General features: G+C 37.0%; 1 protein-coding gene and 1 pseudogene across 1 annotated transcript; both read right to left on the bottom strand.

The window, feature by feature from the left end:
* Positions 1-738: 738 nt before the first annotated feature.
* LOC149165594 (glutathione S-transferase TCHQD-like) lies at positions 739-10,018 on the bottom strand. Its single transcript, XM_089432322.1, has 2 exons — positions 8,167-10,018; positions 739-8,060 (listed from the first exon to the last, which is right to left on the bottom strand). The coding sequence occupies exons 1-2, from the start codon at positions 8,376-8,378 to the stop codon at positions 7,472-7,474; spliced, it is 801 nt and encodes a 266-aa protein (XP_089288448.1). The 5' UTR covers positions 8,379-10,018; the 3' UTR covers positions 739-7,471.
* A 720-nt stretch (positions 10,019-10,738) lies between these two features.
* On the bottom strand, positions 10,739-13,896 carry LOC149165595 (glutathione S-transferase TCHQD-like; annotated as a pseudogene).
* Between the last annotated feature and the right edge of the window lie 2,395 nt (positions 13,897-16,291).

The following is a 16,291-nucleotide window of genomic DNA, read 5'->3' on the forward strand; positions in this document are numbered from 1 at the left end:
CATTCACATCTTTGGGTGCTTTGTGTATTGCCATGTTCTCGAGGAGAAAATGACCAAGTTGGAAGCTACTGTAGAGAAAGGTATCCTTATGGGGTACAACGAGACTTCAAAAGCCTATCATGTTTACATTCTTGCTCTTAGGAAGACAATAATGTGTAGGGATGTGAAGTTTGAAGAAGATAGGGCTTTCCGGAAGTTTAACGACATGAGTTCTTCTACAGTTGAGGTTTGGGAGGAGCAGATACCAAAGGTTGAGTCAACGTAAATTCCTCAGAATTTAGTCACATAGGTTGGTGAGCATAGCAAGCATGTTGAGCAAAGAGATCAGAATGAGGAACATGGGATTCCTCACACCTAGTGTTAGATTCCAAGCACAAGGAGGAAGAAGGCCAAGTGGGAAGAGTAAACATTGAGAGAGGCCCAGGAGTATGTTGGTACTCCATGATATTCAATTAGACAAAGCAAGGCTCCCAAGTGTTATTCTGGGTATATGGCGTTCATGAGTGAATTGATTGAGGCTGAACGTGCCAACTTTCAGGAGGTATTCGAGCATCAAGTGTGGATGGATGCCATGGTGGTGTTGAAAAGTGTAACTAGGTTTGGTCTCGATAATGACATGTGTAATTATGATTTTATGTAAATGATGAAAAGAAGAAAAATAAAATTATTTTTGTAATGCTTATCTCATGGGTTTCATGAGCAAGAAATTTTATTTTTAGTATGACTTCCATTGGGAGTCCTTAGAATTGGTCATGAAGTCTAATTGAATAAACGTCATTTATGAAGGACCCTTCTTGGGCATGTTACATCTTGTATGAGTCATTTAATAAGTGTGTAAGCCCTCCAAAACCAAGTAGGAAACCTCTCCTTGAAGTCGGCTACGAAATGGAGAATATAACTTACTTAGTGGACATGTCGGCTCTCATTTACTCATGTTGGCTCATATATAGGGGAAAACTACTATAAATATGATGTTCGGATTTCATATTTGTCATAGAAGTTTAGTAATCTCAGTCTGAAGTGCGAATGTACTACAGTAATTACTGGAGTGCAAAAGTGCAACAATGGGAAAGGACAACAGTGCGAAGGTACTAGGATAGAAGTGCGAAGGTATAAGGACATCAGTGTGAAGGTGTAATAGTGAGGCCAATAATACAACAAGTGTGAGGTACAATAATTTGAAGTTAAGCAGTACAAAGGTGACAAAGAAGGAGCCAACGAAGGGAGAGGAAAAGATACGAAATATTCCAGCATTATTTTTGGGATTGTTTTTGGGCTAAGGATATTCTGAAGTGTAGTGTTGAACCACGGAACTGAAATTTTGAAGAGTAGCCAAGAAGAACAAAGAAGCAAAGGTTTGATTATTGCAGAAAAAACCTCTTTAAGGAGGATTTGTGTCTTGGTCTTGGAGGGGAAAATAGGTCAAGGGTCTTGGTCTTGTTATTCACCAATTGGAATCTCTATAAGAAGAAGAATTTGTTCGGGTTTTCCTCTCAAAGAGTGAGAGGTTTTGGCCCTGGCTGATAGCCTATATTCTGTGTCTCTTGTCTCTTTATGGTTTATGCATTGGTAGCTGTTTGATGGCGAAGAACAATGATAACCTAAGTAAAAGAAGATCCTAATCTAAAGAAGTAAAAAGAAATCATAAGCAGTTACTAATAGAAGAGAAATCACTTAATTTGTATGCCCTATATTTCTCAACATGGTATCAAAGCTAAGGTCACTAAGTCAAGGAAGGGCATCGTATCAAGGGACACTCAAGGATGGAATCTCAAGAAATACATCAAAGCAAAGATCATCATGAAGTCAAAAAGTCTACAAAGAAGTATTAGGATCATCATCAAAGAAAAGAAGGCCAAAATTCTACTGATGTTGAAAGGATCTACAAATCAAGTTGAAGTGTTTTGGAATGTATTCATCCAAAGGAAGCTAGAGGTGTTGTCATCAAGACTCTAAGGCGATCTCTCTCAAGCAAGATCCCTACCATTTAAGACATAATCATCATCAAAAAGATCCAAGGGAGCTCTCTCTCTGTGGGATCAAGAATCATCATTGAAGAAAACTATCTTCATCAAAAGGAAGTTTCTATCCTCTATATGATCATCAACATCAAGGAAGCAACAAGGAGAAAGGAGCATCCTATCAAGTAAAGTATATGACCTTACCTGAATCTGTCATAATGTCTTTTTGTAAGGAAAACAACAAATTGGTTGGGGCTTCAAACTATCTTGCATGGAAGAAAAGGACAAATCTGAATCTCATTGAAAATGAGGTTATGGAACATGTCAAAGGATCTATCACAAAACCAGGAGAGGAAGATGCTTAAGCGCTTGCCAAGTATATGAAGGGGGAAGTTAGGGCTCAAAGGATTCTTATAGAATCAATCAAGGATCCCCTCATCCCATATGTATCTAAACTCAGAACTTCAAAAGAAATTTATGACAAACTAGTATAGTTATATTCCATAAGCACTGCTGGAGAAGTCATCTCATTAAGGCAAGAACTCTACAAGATGAAAATGTTTAGGGAAGATGGAATAACCTCATACTTTATGAGGATATCTGAGATCGGAGATCAACTACAGGGACTAGGATAAGTCATGTCTGATAGTGAAATGAATATAGTGGTATTACATGCACTATCAGAAGAGTGGGGTAACTTTACTTCAATTATTTATGGGAAGAAAGAAGCTACTCCATTCTAGTATCTATGGTCACTATGCAAGATTGAAGAATCTAGACTAAAGGTCAAATTTGATGTGGGAGTAGGTGAGCAAAATCAAGCTTATGTTGCAATGACAAGAAGAAAGGGACAATTTCTAAAGTTTGGTCCTCAGAAAAATAAAAAAACCATGGCTAAAATCCAATGCTATGGATGTCAAGAATTTGGACACTATAAAAGAGACTGTCCTAAGATCAAGAAGGACAATAACAAAATAAGAAGAGAAGAAGCTCATATTACCGAATAAGTGGCGAAAGCTGAAAATAAGAAATCCAAGAAGGAGGAAGTAATAGATCTCCATTATTGAGATACTCTTCCTCACTGAAGTTCTTTTCAAGTTCCTAAGTCTTCTGTTGTAAGATATGTCTATCATGATTCGGATGCATCAAGTCATCATAGAAGCATTTAAAGCAAGAGCTTGGGACATCATCATAGAAAAGCATGAAATATGGTTAGATTCTATGGAAGTCAAGGATATAGCTCTTGGGAATCTTATTGGGAACATAAGTGGCAAGGTCATCTAGTAGAAGGTCCATCATACATCTGTCAAAATGAAACATCTGTTGATGGGGTTACTTTAGATCCTCATGATTCTTTGATGGAATCTTCATTGAAAGGTTCACCGATCATGAGGAAAAGCAAGTGTTTCATCAAGAATTCCAATCTTGTGGAATTCATGGGATGATGGTATGATGACAGAAAAATGAAGCAGGTCAAGGGATTGAAGCTCTTTCAACCAAGGAAGCTGCTGCAAGAATTCTGGTTGACCCAAAGGAAAATGGAGGTATGCATGCTTACATTTGATATTGTGGAAGTCATGTCATATGGTTGTAAGTAACATGGATCAATACTCTATCTTGAGAGCATGATCAAAAGTAAGGATCACCTCCCTCAAAGGAATGCAGAAATGCATGGATCACATATTCACTAAATGAAAATCAACATAAAATGTCCTCATCTGCAATATGAGGTGGTTGACTACAACTCAGGAACTCTGAGTGGAAGCTCCTGGGAATATAATGTGCGAAGAAAGGAAGGAAGAGATCATGAAACATGTAACCAGTATGAGGTGGTTGACTACAATTGAGGAACTTTGACTGGAAGCTCTTGGGAATGTAATGTGAGAAGAGAGGAAGTAAGAGATCATGAAATATGTAACCAGTATGAGGTGGTTGACTACAATTGAGGAACTCTGACTGGAAGCTCCTGGGAATGTAATGTGCGAAGAAAGGAAGGAAGAGATCATGAAATATGTAACCATGGTAAAGGTAATCAACATCCGAAAGACCAAGAAGATTTGACTAAGATATCTCCATGGAAGATATGAAGACTCTGATGAAGTTTGAAAAGGAAAGAGACCCTTGACAATAAATATATCTTTGTGAGATGTGTCGATATGTATGCAAGATGTTGATGCAAACTAGAAGATGTCATGATGAAAGACCATCACAAAGGTAATGTTGATTTTAATATTCATTCCTCTATTTTTTATATATCTGGATGGGTTTATGCAGAGCTACCAAGAGAAGATCTATGGATGTCTTCCACCACCAATGCACATGTAGTAGGATGTAAAGATCCTTAAGTAAACATGGCATGAAGAAATCAGTATGGCATGAAGGAAGGCCAAATATGGACTAATGGATCACTTTCCGGTGATGACATGGCTAACTCATGGATGAAAGTGATGGATAGTCGATGCTCTATGTAGAAGTCACATACATGAAGACTCCTAAATAACGAAAATAAGTTCATGACATCATGAAGAGGAGTTCTTCAAGCAACTAGTTGTCTCGAGGAGTTCATCAAGCAACTAGTTGTCTCATCATCTCCACCTAAGGAGCTACTATAGGTCCCTAATTAACAAGGAATCTGGAAACAAGTTTCTTACTTGGAAGAAACTTGGAAATTCCTAAGCCAAGAGGGAGCTTAGGTACATTCCTTCTATAGGAATGAGTACAGTCCTTTATTGGAATAGATATGTCCTCCATAAGAGGGAGAGATTGACACATCATTCTTGTCTTCACTTGGGAAGACAAAATGGAGGATTGGGTAAGAATCTGGCATCCAATGCTCTTTTAGAATGCATTAGGGTATCCAAGATAAGGGTAGTCCTTGAGGACCAATATTCTTTGAGGACTAGGAATCCAAGTTAAGAATAGTCCTAGTGGAACACACCCTGAGAACCCGAGTGGGGTATGTTCCAAGAGAGACAATGATGAGGGTTTCAATACATCATTGGTCTCACTAGCACTGTGCTCAGATCTCGTGGAGAGATAGAGTTGTTAGTCAAGGCCTTGCTATGTGACAATGCTGGTTGATATGATGCTAAAAAGATGGGTTACCAATCCGATTCTTCTTATGAGAAATTCTTCAGATTGAGAATGACCAGGTACCATTATGATTACCTCCCTACTTAAGAGGGAGTGTTGAAAAGTGTAACTAGGTTCAGTCTTGATAATGACATGTGTAATTATGATTTTATGTAATTGATGAAAAGAAGAAAAATAAAATTATTATCGTAATGCTTGTCTTGTGGGTTTCATGAGCAAGAAATTTTATTTTTAGTATGACTCCCATTGAGAGTCCTTAGGATTAGTCATAAAGTCTAAGTGAGTCATTGTCATGTATGAAGAACCATTCTTGGGCATGTCACATCTTGTATGAGTAATTTAATAAGTGTGTAAGCCCTCCAAAACCAAGCACGGAACCTCTCCTTGAAGTCGACTACGAAATGGAAAATATAACTTACTTAATGGACATGGTGGCTCTCATGTACTCATGTCGGCTCATATACAGAGGCAAACTACTATAAATAGGTTGCTCGGATTTCATATTTACGCCGTAAGGCATTCCCTCTAAGAAAGACATCCCTAAAATGTGACGTGTGCGATCCTAAGCCATTGATTCTATGTTAGTCGATTGGGGTGTTTTCCGCCGTTGGTTTAATATGTTTTTTTCATGGAAAAATGTCTTTTTTTCCCACCGGCTGGAAGACAGAGAGGGAGGATCTGGCTATGGGCTATGAAAGGCTAGGCCTCCTGGCGATGAGACTCTTGGCAATGACTGAACCGACGAGGGCCGCACGAAACGTGTCTTTCTTCCCTGGTTTCGTGTCTTTCTTCCCTGCATGAGGGCCGCGTAGCCCGCGTAGCCTTGTGCTTCCTACCAGAAGTTTATATAGGCATACAATCTGGCGTAAATACGCACAGATTTTCGTATGGAGGTACCTTTGATTTGGGATATAAGCAGAATAGAAATTCGCATGCTATGTACACATTAAGCCATGTCCAAGAGGGTGTTAAAATAGGTTATTGCTAAGTCTCACAATGTTTTCTACACAGAGTAACCGTCAAGGGTAACCAGCTCCACACAAGAACAGGTAATTCTTTGTTTTCTGTTAACATAAGAGCGATTCTATACGAGTATTCATCTGATGTACTTAGTTAATTAAGTTTTTTGGTAAAGAGAGTCTGTTAAATCCCAACTGTTTGATCAGGTCTATAATATGTAAATTGAAATCCAGTACCTCATATTGTATTTCCAGAACAGTAATGTTTGTTTATGAAACTCAGTCATGTATCTTAGGGCTTTTGGATATCCCTTCTTTTTCAATGAAATTCTTTCCTACTTTCAACTCTGTTATTATTTTCTGGTCCATCCTCTGTTTCAGAATCTACAGCAACTGTGCTTTCTGTTTCAGAATCTGCAGTAGTTAGTGATGTGTCCACATTGTGATCAAATTCTTCCTTCGTATGGACAGCTTGATTTAGGTCAAATGGTTTTGCTCTGCCTTCCAAATCATCATCTTCTTGCTTGCTCTCATTGCCTTAAAAGATCACAAGTGTATCAATGTCTTTCAGAGGAATATAAACACTGTTGTCATATTTTTTCTTCCATTTGACATAAGCCATGAGTTTATTTTCCATTTTATCCCCCAATAGTAACAAAATATATCTTCTATGTTCTTTCTTGCTTTAGTCTATTGAAAGGATTACTTCCTCCGAAAATTACCAATACCGGATAACAGCTTCAGTCACATCTTTTAAAGGAAATATGCTGGAAGATATTATGCTTCAAGCAGTGCTTAGAAGATGCTGCTAGCTTAACTTGTCAGAAGAGTTGTAATGGTAATTTCAAGTCGAAATTACATAGCACACTGATTAGAAAATGCTGCTAGAATAACTTGTCAGAAGATCTGTAATGGTAATTTAAAGTCGAAATTATATAGCATACTGATTGGTTCTTGTGATGCTCCTAAAGCTGACTGATTTAAGTACCATTGCCAAGTCTTTCACTGTTTGCATTAATCAAGCTAACTACAGAGAAAATATAACAGAGTCACAAATAAAAGCTTAGCCCGTATGCTCGCTGTCAAAGACAATTAACATTCCCATAGAAAAAAAAGGAATCAATAGTTCCGGTGGCTTAACCAATAGCTAAGCCCACTTCAAAATTCTAGCCTGCCTGTGAATCTGTTTACAACAGAGCTCGCCAAATTTCTATAGCAGGCATAAAAATCTCAATAGGCCCTTCACAAGCTTCATGACTAGCATAAAAATCTCAATAGGCCCTTCACAAGCTTCACGACTATACTATTGTATTGCTTGCTTGCTTGGTCATCTAAGGGGTTGAGGGTTCTATATAGTCTGTAATCATGCAGAACAAAATAATCCTATGCATACTATATTTATGCAACAGCCTCATGATCATATTACAGATAGAGGACAACAAAATAATACCATGCATACTAGTAGTTATGTAGCAATCTCCTGATGCTCATATTACAGATAGAAGGCAATAAAATTTTCATCTTTCCAAAAAAGGTGGAATATGGGCCTATTACAGTCTGATAGCTTGGTCTTTCCTTCATCTGCTCGAAGTAATATATAAGACGAGGATGCTTCCGAAAATACTCTTTGTCCAACTTCAAAACCTCTATTCTGGCAAGCACAGGGATAAATGCACAATCTGCCACAGAAAACTCAGCTCCAGCCAAAAACTGTGTGTTTGTAAGCTGTTTCTCAGCCTCATTGAGTAGCCTTATAAGTTCATTCGTGTTTGAAGCCAAAGCCTCCTGATCCTTCAACATTTCCTCCATGGCATGCATGGTTTGAAGTTTGTTGTGATATTTTTCTGCCAAATCAGGATTTTCCACAAGACGAGTAATGACAACTTGCCTTTTGAATTTGCTAAAAAAATGAATAGCATGATCACTTGGACAGTGATTTAGTGTGAAGAGTTTCGAGTCCCATGAATCAATCTTCTCTAGCCACTCCTGGACCTTGCTCTGATCTACCCTTTTATGGCCTAAAGGCTTGCCAATCTTGGCAAGATACCTGTTTACCAATAAAAATTGATAGGATACGAATCATTAAATAGACATCAATAAGGCCTCTGAAAATAATTCAAATATTATACATTCTGTAGGTGAAAGAAACTTACCGAATCATAGTCAGTGAGTCACAGAAAACTTGATCCGCAGTGATTAGTACAGGAATGCTACCATTAGGACTTTGCCTGAAAAACTCTGCATCCAAATTCCTTGCTTTGAAAGGATCCACAATGTGGGGGTTATACTTCGTATTTTTCTCTTCCATCACCAAGCATACCTTTTGGCAGTCAAGTGAAAGGGGATGGTAATAAAAATCCATCATATTGAATGCCTTACAGTTCGCAGACCTTGCAATAGATAATTCACAGACCTGCTTCTTACTGCTGTTTCCGACAGCAATGAATGTGATGCATATAGCAATGTGAAAGGGAAAAATTAGGCTGGTAAATTATTCTCAGAGACAGGACAAATTTTTTCATTCAGTATGTAATCTATTATAAAATCGCACTTTGATGCGTTCAATTACTGGAGAAGCCTCAATGCTACAGTTAATCAACAATTTAGGTGTATCAATGTCTTTCAGAGAAATATATACTCCGGTATATCTTTTCTTTATTTTGGATGATTCTTAAAGTAGAAATATATCGTTATTCAATATAATAGACAAATTAGACAAATTGAGACTGGTTGGTCCCTACCTAGGTTTCCAAGTGTTTGTACCTTGCAACATTTTTTGCTTCATGGCGTTTGTTAACTATTAGGGAAGAGGTTATATGCTTATTTGCTAGGACACCCACATTTGCTTTGAAAGGATCCACAATGTGGGGGTTATACTTCGTATTTTCCTCTTCCATCACCAAGCATACCTTTTGGCAGTCAAGTGAAAGGGGATGTCAATAAAAATCCATCATATTCAATGCCTTACAGTTCGCAGACCTTGCAATAGATAATTCACAGACCTGCTTCTTACTGTTGTTTCCGATAGCAACGAATGTGATGCATATAGCAATGTGAAAGGGAAAAATTAGGTTGGTACATTATTCTCAGAGACAGGACAGATTTTTTCATTCAGTATGTAATCTATTATAAAATCGCACTTTGATGCGTTCAATTACTGGAGAAGCCGCAATGCTACAGTTAATCAACAATTTGGGTGTATCAATGTCTTTTAGAGAAATATATACTCCGGTATATCTTTTCTTTATTTTGGATGATTCTTAAAGTAGCAATATATCGTTATTCAATATAATAGACAAATTAGACAAATTGAGACTGGTTGGTCCCTACCTAGGTTTCCGAGTGTTTGTAACTTGCAACATGTTTTGCTTCATGGCGTTTGTTAACTATTAGGGAAGAGGTTATATGCTTATTTGCTAGGACACCCACATTAGCTTAGGATTTTATAACATAAGAAAACCTTTAAATTCCTGCAAAACCTTGAGTTTTACAGTGACGATATACACAGCAGTCAAGAACCCCAACATTGAGAGATTCAAATATGACAACAACACAATTGCGTTCTATTACTATGGTACGCAGATTGGAATTATCAATTCAGTTCCGGGAGGACGGATAGTGGCAGAGGAAACAGAGTATCTTTCTGCAATCCTAACAGTTCAACCGTTTCCTTTCTTTCCTGCTTCTTAGAATCCAAATTTCTTCTCTGATGCCAATTCCTCCAAGATTATTCCCATAGACTTCACAGTATACATGGGTGGAGATGCCAGAGTGTTATATTTCTTCACTTCTTATGTTAAATCTATTGTTTACTGCAACTTTGTGATTGATATCAAGCAGGGGAAAAATCTTAGAATGGAATGTTCGTAGATTTATCAGTCCATTTTTTTGCATGTCAATAATGGGTTCGAGTATGGAACAAAAATAATGGGTTCGAGTATGTAACAAATAATTATATTCAGATTCAATTCTCCCCAGTGATATGATGATATTTGATTTATAATTGGCCAGAAGAGAAGCATACCAGAGATTTCACATCTCTCAAATACTGTTGCGAGTTATACTTAAGTTATTCAATGAAATAAAGCCAGTTGTGAACCATCCATTAGATCATGGTCTGTTGTAGCCTTCAAAATATACGGGTGTATCAGAATGTTTTGTTGCCTAGATCCATTAGAGCATGGCCTGTTATAGCTTCTTAGGATTTGATAACATAAGAAAACCTTTAAATTCCTGCAAAACCTTGAGTTTTACAGTGATGATATACACAGCAGTCAAGAACCCCAACATTGAGAGATTCAAATAGGACAACAACACAATTGTATTCTATTACTATGGTACGCAGATTGGAGTTATCAATTCAGTTCTGGGAGGACAGATAGTGGCAGAGGAAACAGAGTATCTTTCTGCAACCCTAACAGTTCAACTGTTTCCTTTCATTCCTGCTTCTCAGAATCTAGATTTCTTCTCTGATGCCAATTCCTCCAAGATTATTCCCATAGACTTCACAGTATACATGGGTGGAGATGCCAGAGTGTTATATTTCTTCACTTCTTATGTTAAATCTATTGTTTACTGCAACTTTGTGATTGATATCAAGCAGGGGACAAATCTTAGAATGGAATGTTTGTAGATTTATCAGTCCATTTTTTTGCATGTCAATAATGGGTTCGAGTATGGAACAAAAATAATGGGTTCCAGTATGTAACAAATAATTATTTTCAGATTCAATTCTCGCCAGTGATATGATGATGTTTGTTTGATAATTGGCCAGAAGAGAAGCATACCAGAGATTTCACATCTCTCAAATATTGCTGCGAGTTATACTTAAGTTATTCAATGAAATAAAGCCAATTGTGAACCATCCATTAGATCATGGTCTGTTGTAGCCTTCAAAGATCACAGGTGTATCAGAATGTTTTGTTGCCTGGATCCATTAGTGCATGGCATGTTATAACTTTAAAAGATCACAGGTGTATCATAATGTCTTCCATTAGATCATGGCCTCGTATAGCCTTAAAATATCACATGTGTATCAATGTCTTTCAGAGGGATATAAACAATGTTGTCATATTTTTTCTTCCATTTGACATAAGCCATGAGTTTATTTTCCATTTTATCCCCCAATAGTAACAAAATATATCTTCTATGTCCTTTCTTGCTTTAGTCTATTGAAAGGATTACTTCCTCCGAAAATTACCAATACCGGATAACAACTTCAGTCACATCTTTTAAAGGAAATATGCTGGAAGATATTATGCTTCAAGCAGTGCTTAGAAGATGCTGCTAGCTTAACTTGTCAGAAGAGTTGTAATGGTAATTTCAAGTCGAAATTACATAGCACACTGATTAGAAAATGCTGCTAGAATAACTTGTCAGAAGATCTGTAATGGTAATTTAAAGTCGAAATTATATAGCATACTGATTGGTTCTTGTGATGCTCCTAAAGCTGACTGATTTAAGTACCATTGCCAAGTCTTTCACTGTTTGCATTAATCAAGCTAACTACAGAGAAAATATAACAGAGTCACAAATAAAAGCTTAGCCCGTATGCTCGCTGTCAAAGACAATTAACATTCCCATAGAAAAAAAAGGAATCAATAGTTCCAGTGGCTTAACCAATAGCTAAGCCCACTTCAAAATTCTAGCCTGCCTGTGAATTTGTGTACAACAGAGCTCGCCAAATTTCTATAGCGGGCATAAAAATCTCAATAGGCCCTTCACAAGCTTCACGACTAGCATACAAATCTCAATAGGCCCTTCACAAGCTTCACGACTAGCATACAAATCTCAATAGGCCCTTCTCAAGCTTCACGACTATACTATTGTATTGCTTGCTTGCTTGGTCATCTAAGGGGTTGAGGGTTCTATATAGTCTGTAATCATGCAAAACAAAATAATCCGATGCATACTATATTTATACAACAGCCTCATGATCATATTACAGATAGAGGACAACAAAATAATACCATGCATACTAGTAGTTATGTAGCAATCTCCTGATGCTCATATTACAGATAGAAGGCAATAAAATTTTCATCTTTCTAAAAAAGGTGGAATATGGGCCTATTACAATCTGATAGCTTGGTCTTTCCTTCATCTGCTCGAAGTAATATATAAGACGAGGATGCTTCCGAAAGTACTCTTTGTCCAACTTCAAAACCTCTATTCTGGCAAGCACATGGATAAATGCACAATCTGCCACAGAAAACTCAGCTCCAGCCAAAAACTGTGTTTGTAAGCTGTTTCTCAGCCTCATTGAGTAGCCTTATAAGTTCATTCGTGTTTGAAGCCAAAGCCTTCTGATCCTTCAACATTTCCTCCATGGCATGTATGGTTTGAAGTTTGTTGTGATATTTTTCTGCCAAATCAGGATTTTCCACAAGACGAGTAATGACAACTTGCCTTTTGAATTTGCTAAAAAAATGAATAGCTTGATCACTTGCACAGTGATTTAGCGTGAAGAGTTTCGAGTCCCATGAATCAATCTTCTCTAGCCACTCCTGGACCTTGTTCTGATCTACCCTTTTATGGCCTAAAGGCTTGCTAATCTTGGCAAGATCCCTGTTTACCAATAAAATTGATAGGATACGAATCATTAAATAGACATCAATAAGGCCTCTGAAAATAATTCAAATATTATACATTCTGTGGGTGAAAGAAACTTACCGAATCATAGTCAGTGAGTCACAGAAAACCTGATCCGCAGTGATTAGTACAGGAATGCTACCATTAGGACTTTGCCTGAAAAACTCTGCATCCAAATTCCTTGCTTTGAAAGGATCCACAATGTGGGGGTTATACTTCGTATTTTTCTCTTCCATCACCAAGCATACCTTTTGGCAGTCAAGTGAAAGGGGATGGTAATAAAAATCCCTCATATTGAATGCCTTACAGTTCACAGACCTGGCAATAGATAATTCACAGACCTGCTTCTTATTGTTGTTTCCGACAGCAATGAATGTGATGCATATAGCAATGTGAAAGGGAAAAATTAGGCTGGTAAATTATTCTCAGAGACATGACAGAGTTTTTCATTCAGTATGTAATCTATTATAAAATTGCACTTTGATGCGTTCAATTACTGGAGAAGCCTCAATGCTACAGTTAATCAACAATTTAGGTGTATCAATGTCTTTCAGAGAAATATATACTCCGGTATATCTTTTCTTTATTTTGGATGATTCTTAAAGTAGCAATATATCGTTATTCAATATAATAGACAAATTAGACAAATTGAGACTGGTTGGTCCCTACCTAGGTTTCCAAGTGTTTGTACCTTGCAACATGTTTTGCTTCATGGCGTTTGTTAACTATTAGGGAAGAGGTTATATGCTTATTTGCTAGGACACCCACATTAGCTTAGGATTTTATAACATAAGAAAACCTTTAAATTCCTGCAAAACCTTGAGTTTTACAGTGACGATATACACAGCAGTCAAGAACCCCAACATTGAGAGATTCAAATATGACAACAACACAATTGTGTTCTATTACTATGGTACGCAGATTGGAATTATCAATTCAGTTCCGGGAGGACGGATAGTGGCAGAGGAAACAGAGTATCTTTCTGCAACCCTAACAGTTCAACCGTTTCCTTTCATTCCTGCTTCTCAGAATCCAGATTTCTTCTCTGATGCCAATTCCTCCAAGATTATTCCCATAGACTTCACAGTATACATGGGTGGAGATGCCAGAGTGTTATATTTCTTCACTTCTTATGTTAAATGTATTGTTTACTGCAACTTTATGATTGATATCAAGCAGGGGACAAATCTTAGAATGGAATGTTCGTAGATTTATCAGTCCATTTTTTTGCATGTCAATAATGGGTTCGAGTATGGAACAAAAATAATGGGTTCCAGTATGTAACAAATAATTATTTTCAGATTCAATTCTCGCCAGTGATATGATGATATTTGATTGATAATTGGCCAGAAGAGAAGCATACCAGAGATTTCACATCTCTCAAATACTGCTGCGAGTTATACTTAAGTTATTCAATGAAATAAAGCCAGTTGTGAACCATCCATTAGATCATGGTCTGTTGTAGCCTTCAAAGATCACAGGTGTATCAGAATGTTTTGTTGCCTGGATCCATTAGAGCATGGCCTGTTATAGCTTTAAAAGATCACAGGTGTATCAGAATGTCTTCCATTAGATCATGGCCTCGTATAGCCTTAAAAGATCACAGGTGTATCAATGTCTTTCAGAGGAATATAAACACTGTTGTCATATTTTTTCTTCCATTAGATCATGGCCTCTTGTAGCCTTAAAAGATCACAGGTGTATCAATGTCTTTCAGAGAAATATAAACTCTGGTATATCTTTTCTTTATTTTGGATGATTCTTAAAGTAGCAATATATCGTTATTCAATATAATAGACAAATTGAGACTGGTTGGTCCCTACCTAGGTTTCCAAGTGTTTGTACCTTGCAACATGTTTTGCTTCATGGGGTTTGTTAACTATTAGGGAAGAGGTTATATGCTTATTTGCTAGGACACCCACATTAGCTTAGGATTTTATAACATAAGAAAACCTTTAAATTCCTGCAAAAGCTTGAGTTTTCCAGTAACGATATACACAGCAGTCAAGAACCCCAACATTGAGAGATTCAAATATGACAACAACACAATTGTGTTCTATTACTATGGTACGCAGATTGGAATTATCAATTCAGTTCCGGGAGGACAGATAGTGGTAGAGGAAACAGAGTATCTTTCTGCAACCCTAACAGTTCAACCGTTTCCTTTCATTCCTGCTTCTCAAAATCCAAATTTCTTCTCTAATGCCAATTCCTCCGAGATTATTCCCATAGAATTCACAGTATACATGGGTGGAGATGCCAGAGTGTTATATTTCTTCACTTTTTATGTTAAATCTATTGTTTACTGCAACTTTGTGATTGATATCAAGCAGGGGAAAAATCTTAGAATGGAATGTTCGTAGATTTATCAGTCCATTTTTTTGCATGTCAATAATGGGTTCGAGTATGGAACAAAAATAATGGGTTCTAGTATGTAACAAATAATTATTTTCAGATTCAATTCTCGTGAGTGATATGATGATATTTGATTGATAATTGGCCAGAAGAGAAGCATACCAGAGATTTCACATCTCTCAAATATTGCTGCGAGTTATACTTAAGTTATTCAATGAAATAAAGCAAGTTGTGAACCATCCATTAGATCATGGTCTGTTGTAGCCTTCAAAGATCACAGGTGTATCAGAATGTTTTGTTGCCTAGATCCATTAGAGCATGCCCTGTTATAGCTTTAAAATATCACAGGTGTATCAGAATGTCTTCCATTAGCTCATGGCCTCGTATAGCCTTAAAAGATCACAGGTGTATCAATGTCTTTCAGAGGAATATAAACACTGTTGTCATATTTTTTCTTCCATTAGATCATGGCCTCTTGTAGCCTTAAAAGATCACAGGTGTATCAATGTCTTTCAGAGAAATATAAACTCCGGTATATCTTTTCTTTATTTTGGATGATTCTTAAAGTAGCAATATATCGTTATTCAATATAATAGACAAATTAGACAAATTGAGACTGGTTGGTCCCTACCTAGGTTTCCAAGTGTTTGTACCTTGCAACATGTTTTGCTTCATGGCGTTTGTTAACTATTAGGGAAGAGGTTATATGCTTATTTGCTAGGACACCCACATTAGCTTAGGATTTTATAACATAAGAAAACCTTTAAATTCCTGCAAAACCTTCCCCGTGAGGATTAGATTGTGTGGATTATATTAGGTTTTTTTCCCACAAAGACTATTAATTTCCATAACACTGTACAGATTATGTTGGTTACTCACACAACAATGTTAAATACAGGTACTTTGCATCACTTCCTAAAAAAGCCTTGGCCTACTCTGTTTTAAGTTTTTTTGCAAAGAGAGTATGTTAAATAAATTAACGAAACATACAAATCAGAAACTAAATATAGTCAATTTCCAATTTCCAAACATCTTTTTCTTGGAATCTTGTACATAGTCATCACACCTCATATCCACATGGATATGTTGAATTTAGGGTCTTGTTAGGGATTTTGGACTAAAACTTGGGTTTGTTTCCCTACAGATACATTAGGATTGCCTAAGGCTCTATTGCCATTATCCCATACTCCCTTTTTTTTCTTTTTATTGTATAGTATATTGATTCCTATCTATTCTTTGATTACTGTTTAGATTGTATGCTTAATAGTAAGTGGGTATTATGGTGTTGCATTTATTCATTCTAAACTGGAGGGTCAACCTCTCAGTAAATGCCAA

The sequence above is a fragment of the Pinus tabuliformis genome, chromosome 5_1 (genome assembly GCF_031772625.1).
Source record: "Pinus tabuliformis cultivar Carrire ecotype Pingquan chromosome 5_1, CPIR1, whole genome shotgun sequence".
NCBI lineage: Eukaryota > Viridiplantae > Streptophyta > Pinopsida > Pinales > Pinaceae > Pinus > Pinus tabuliformis.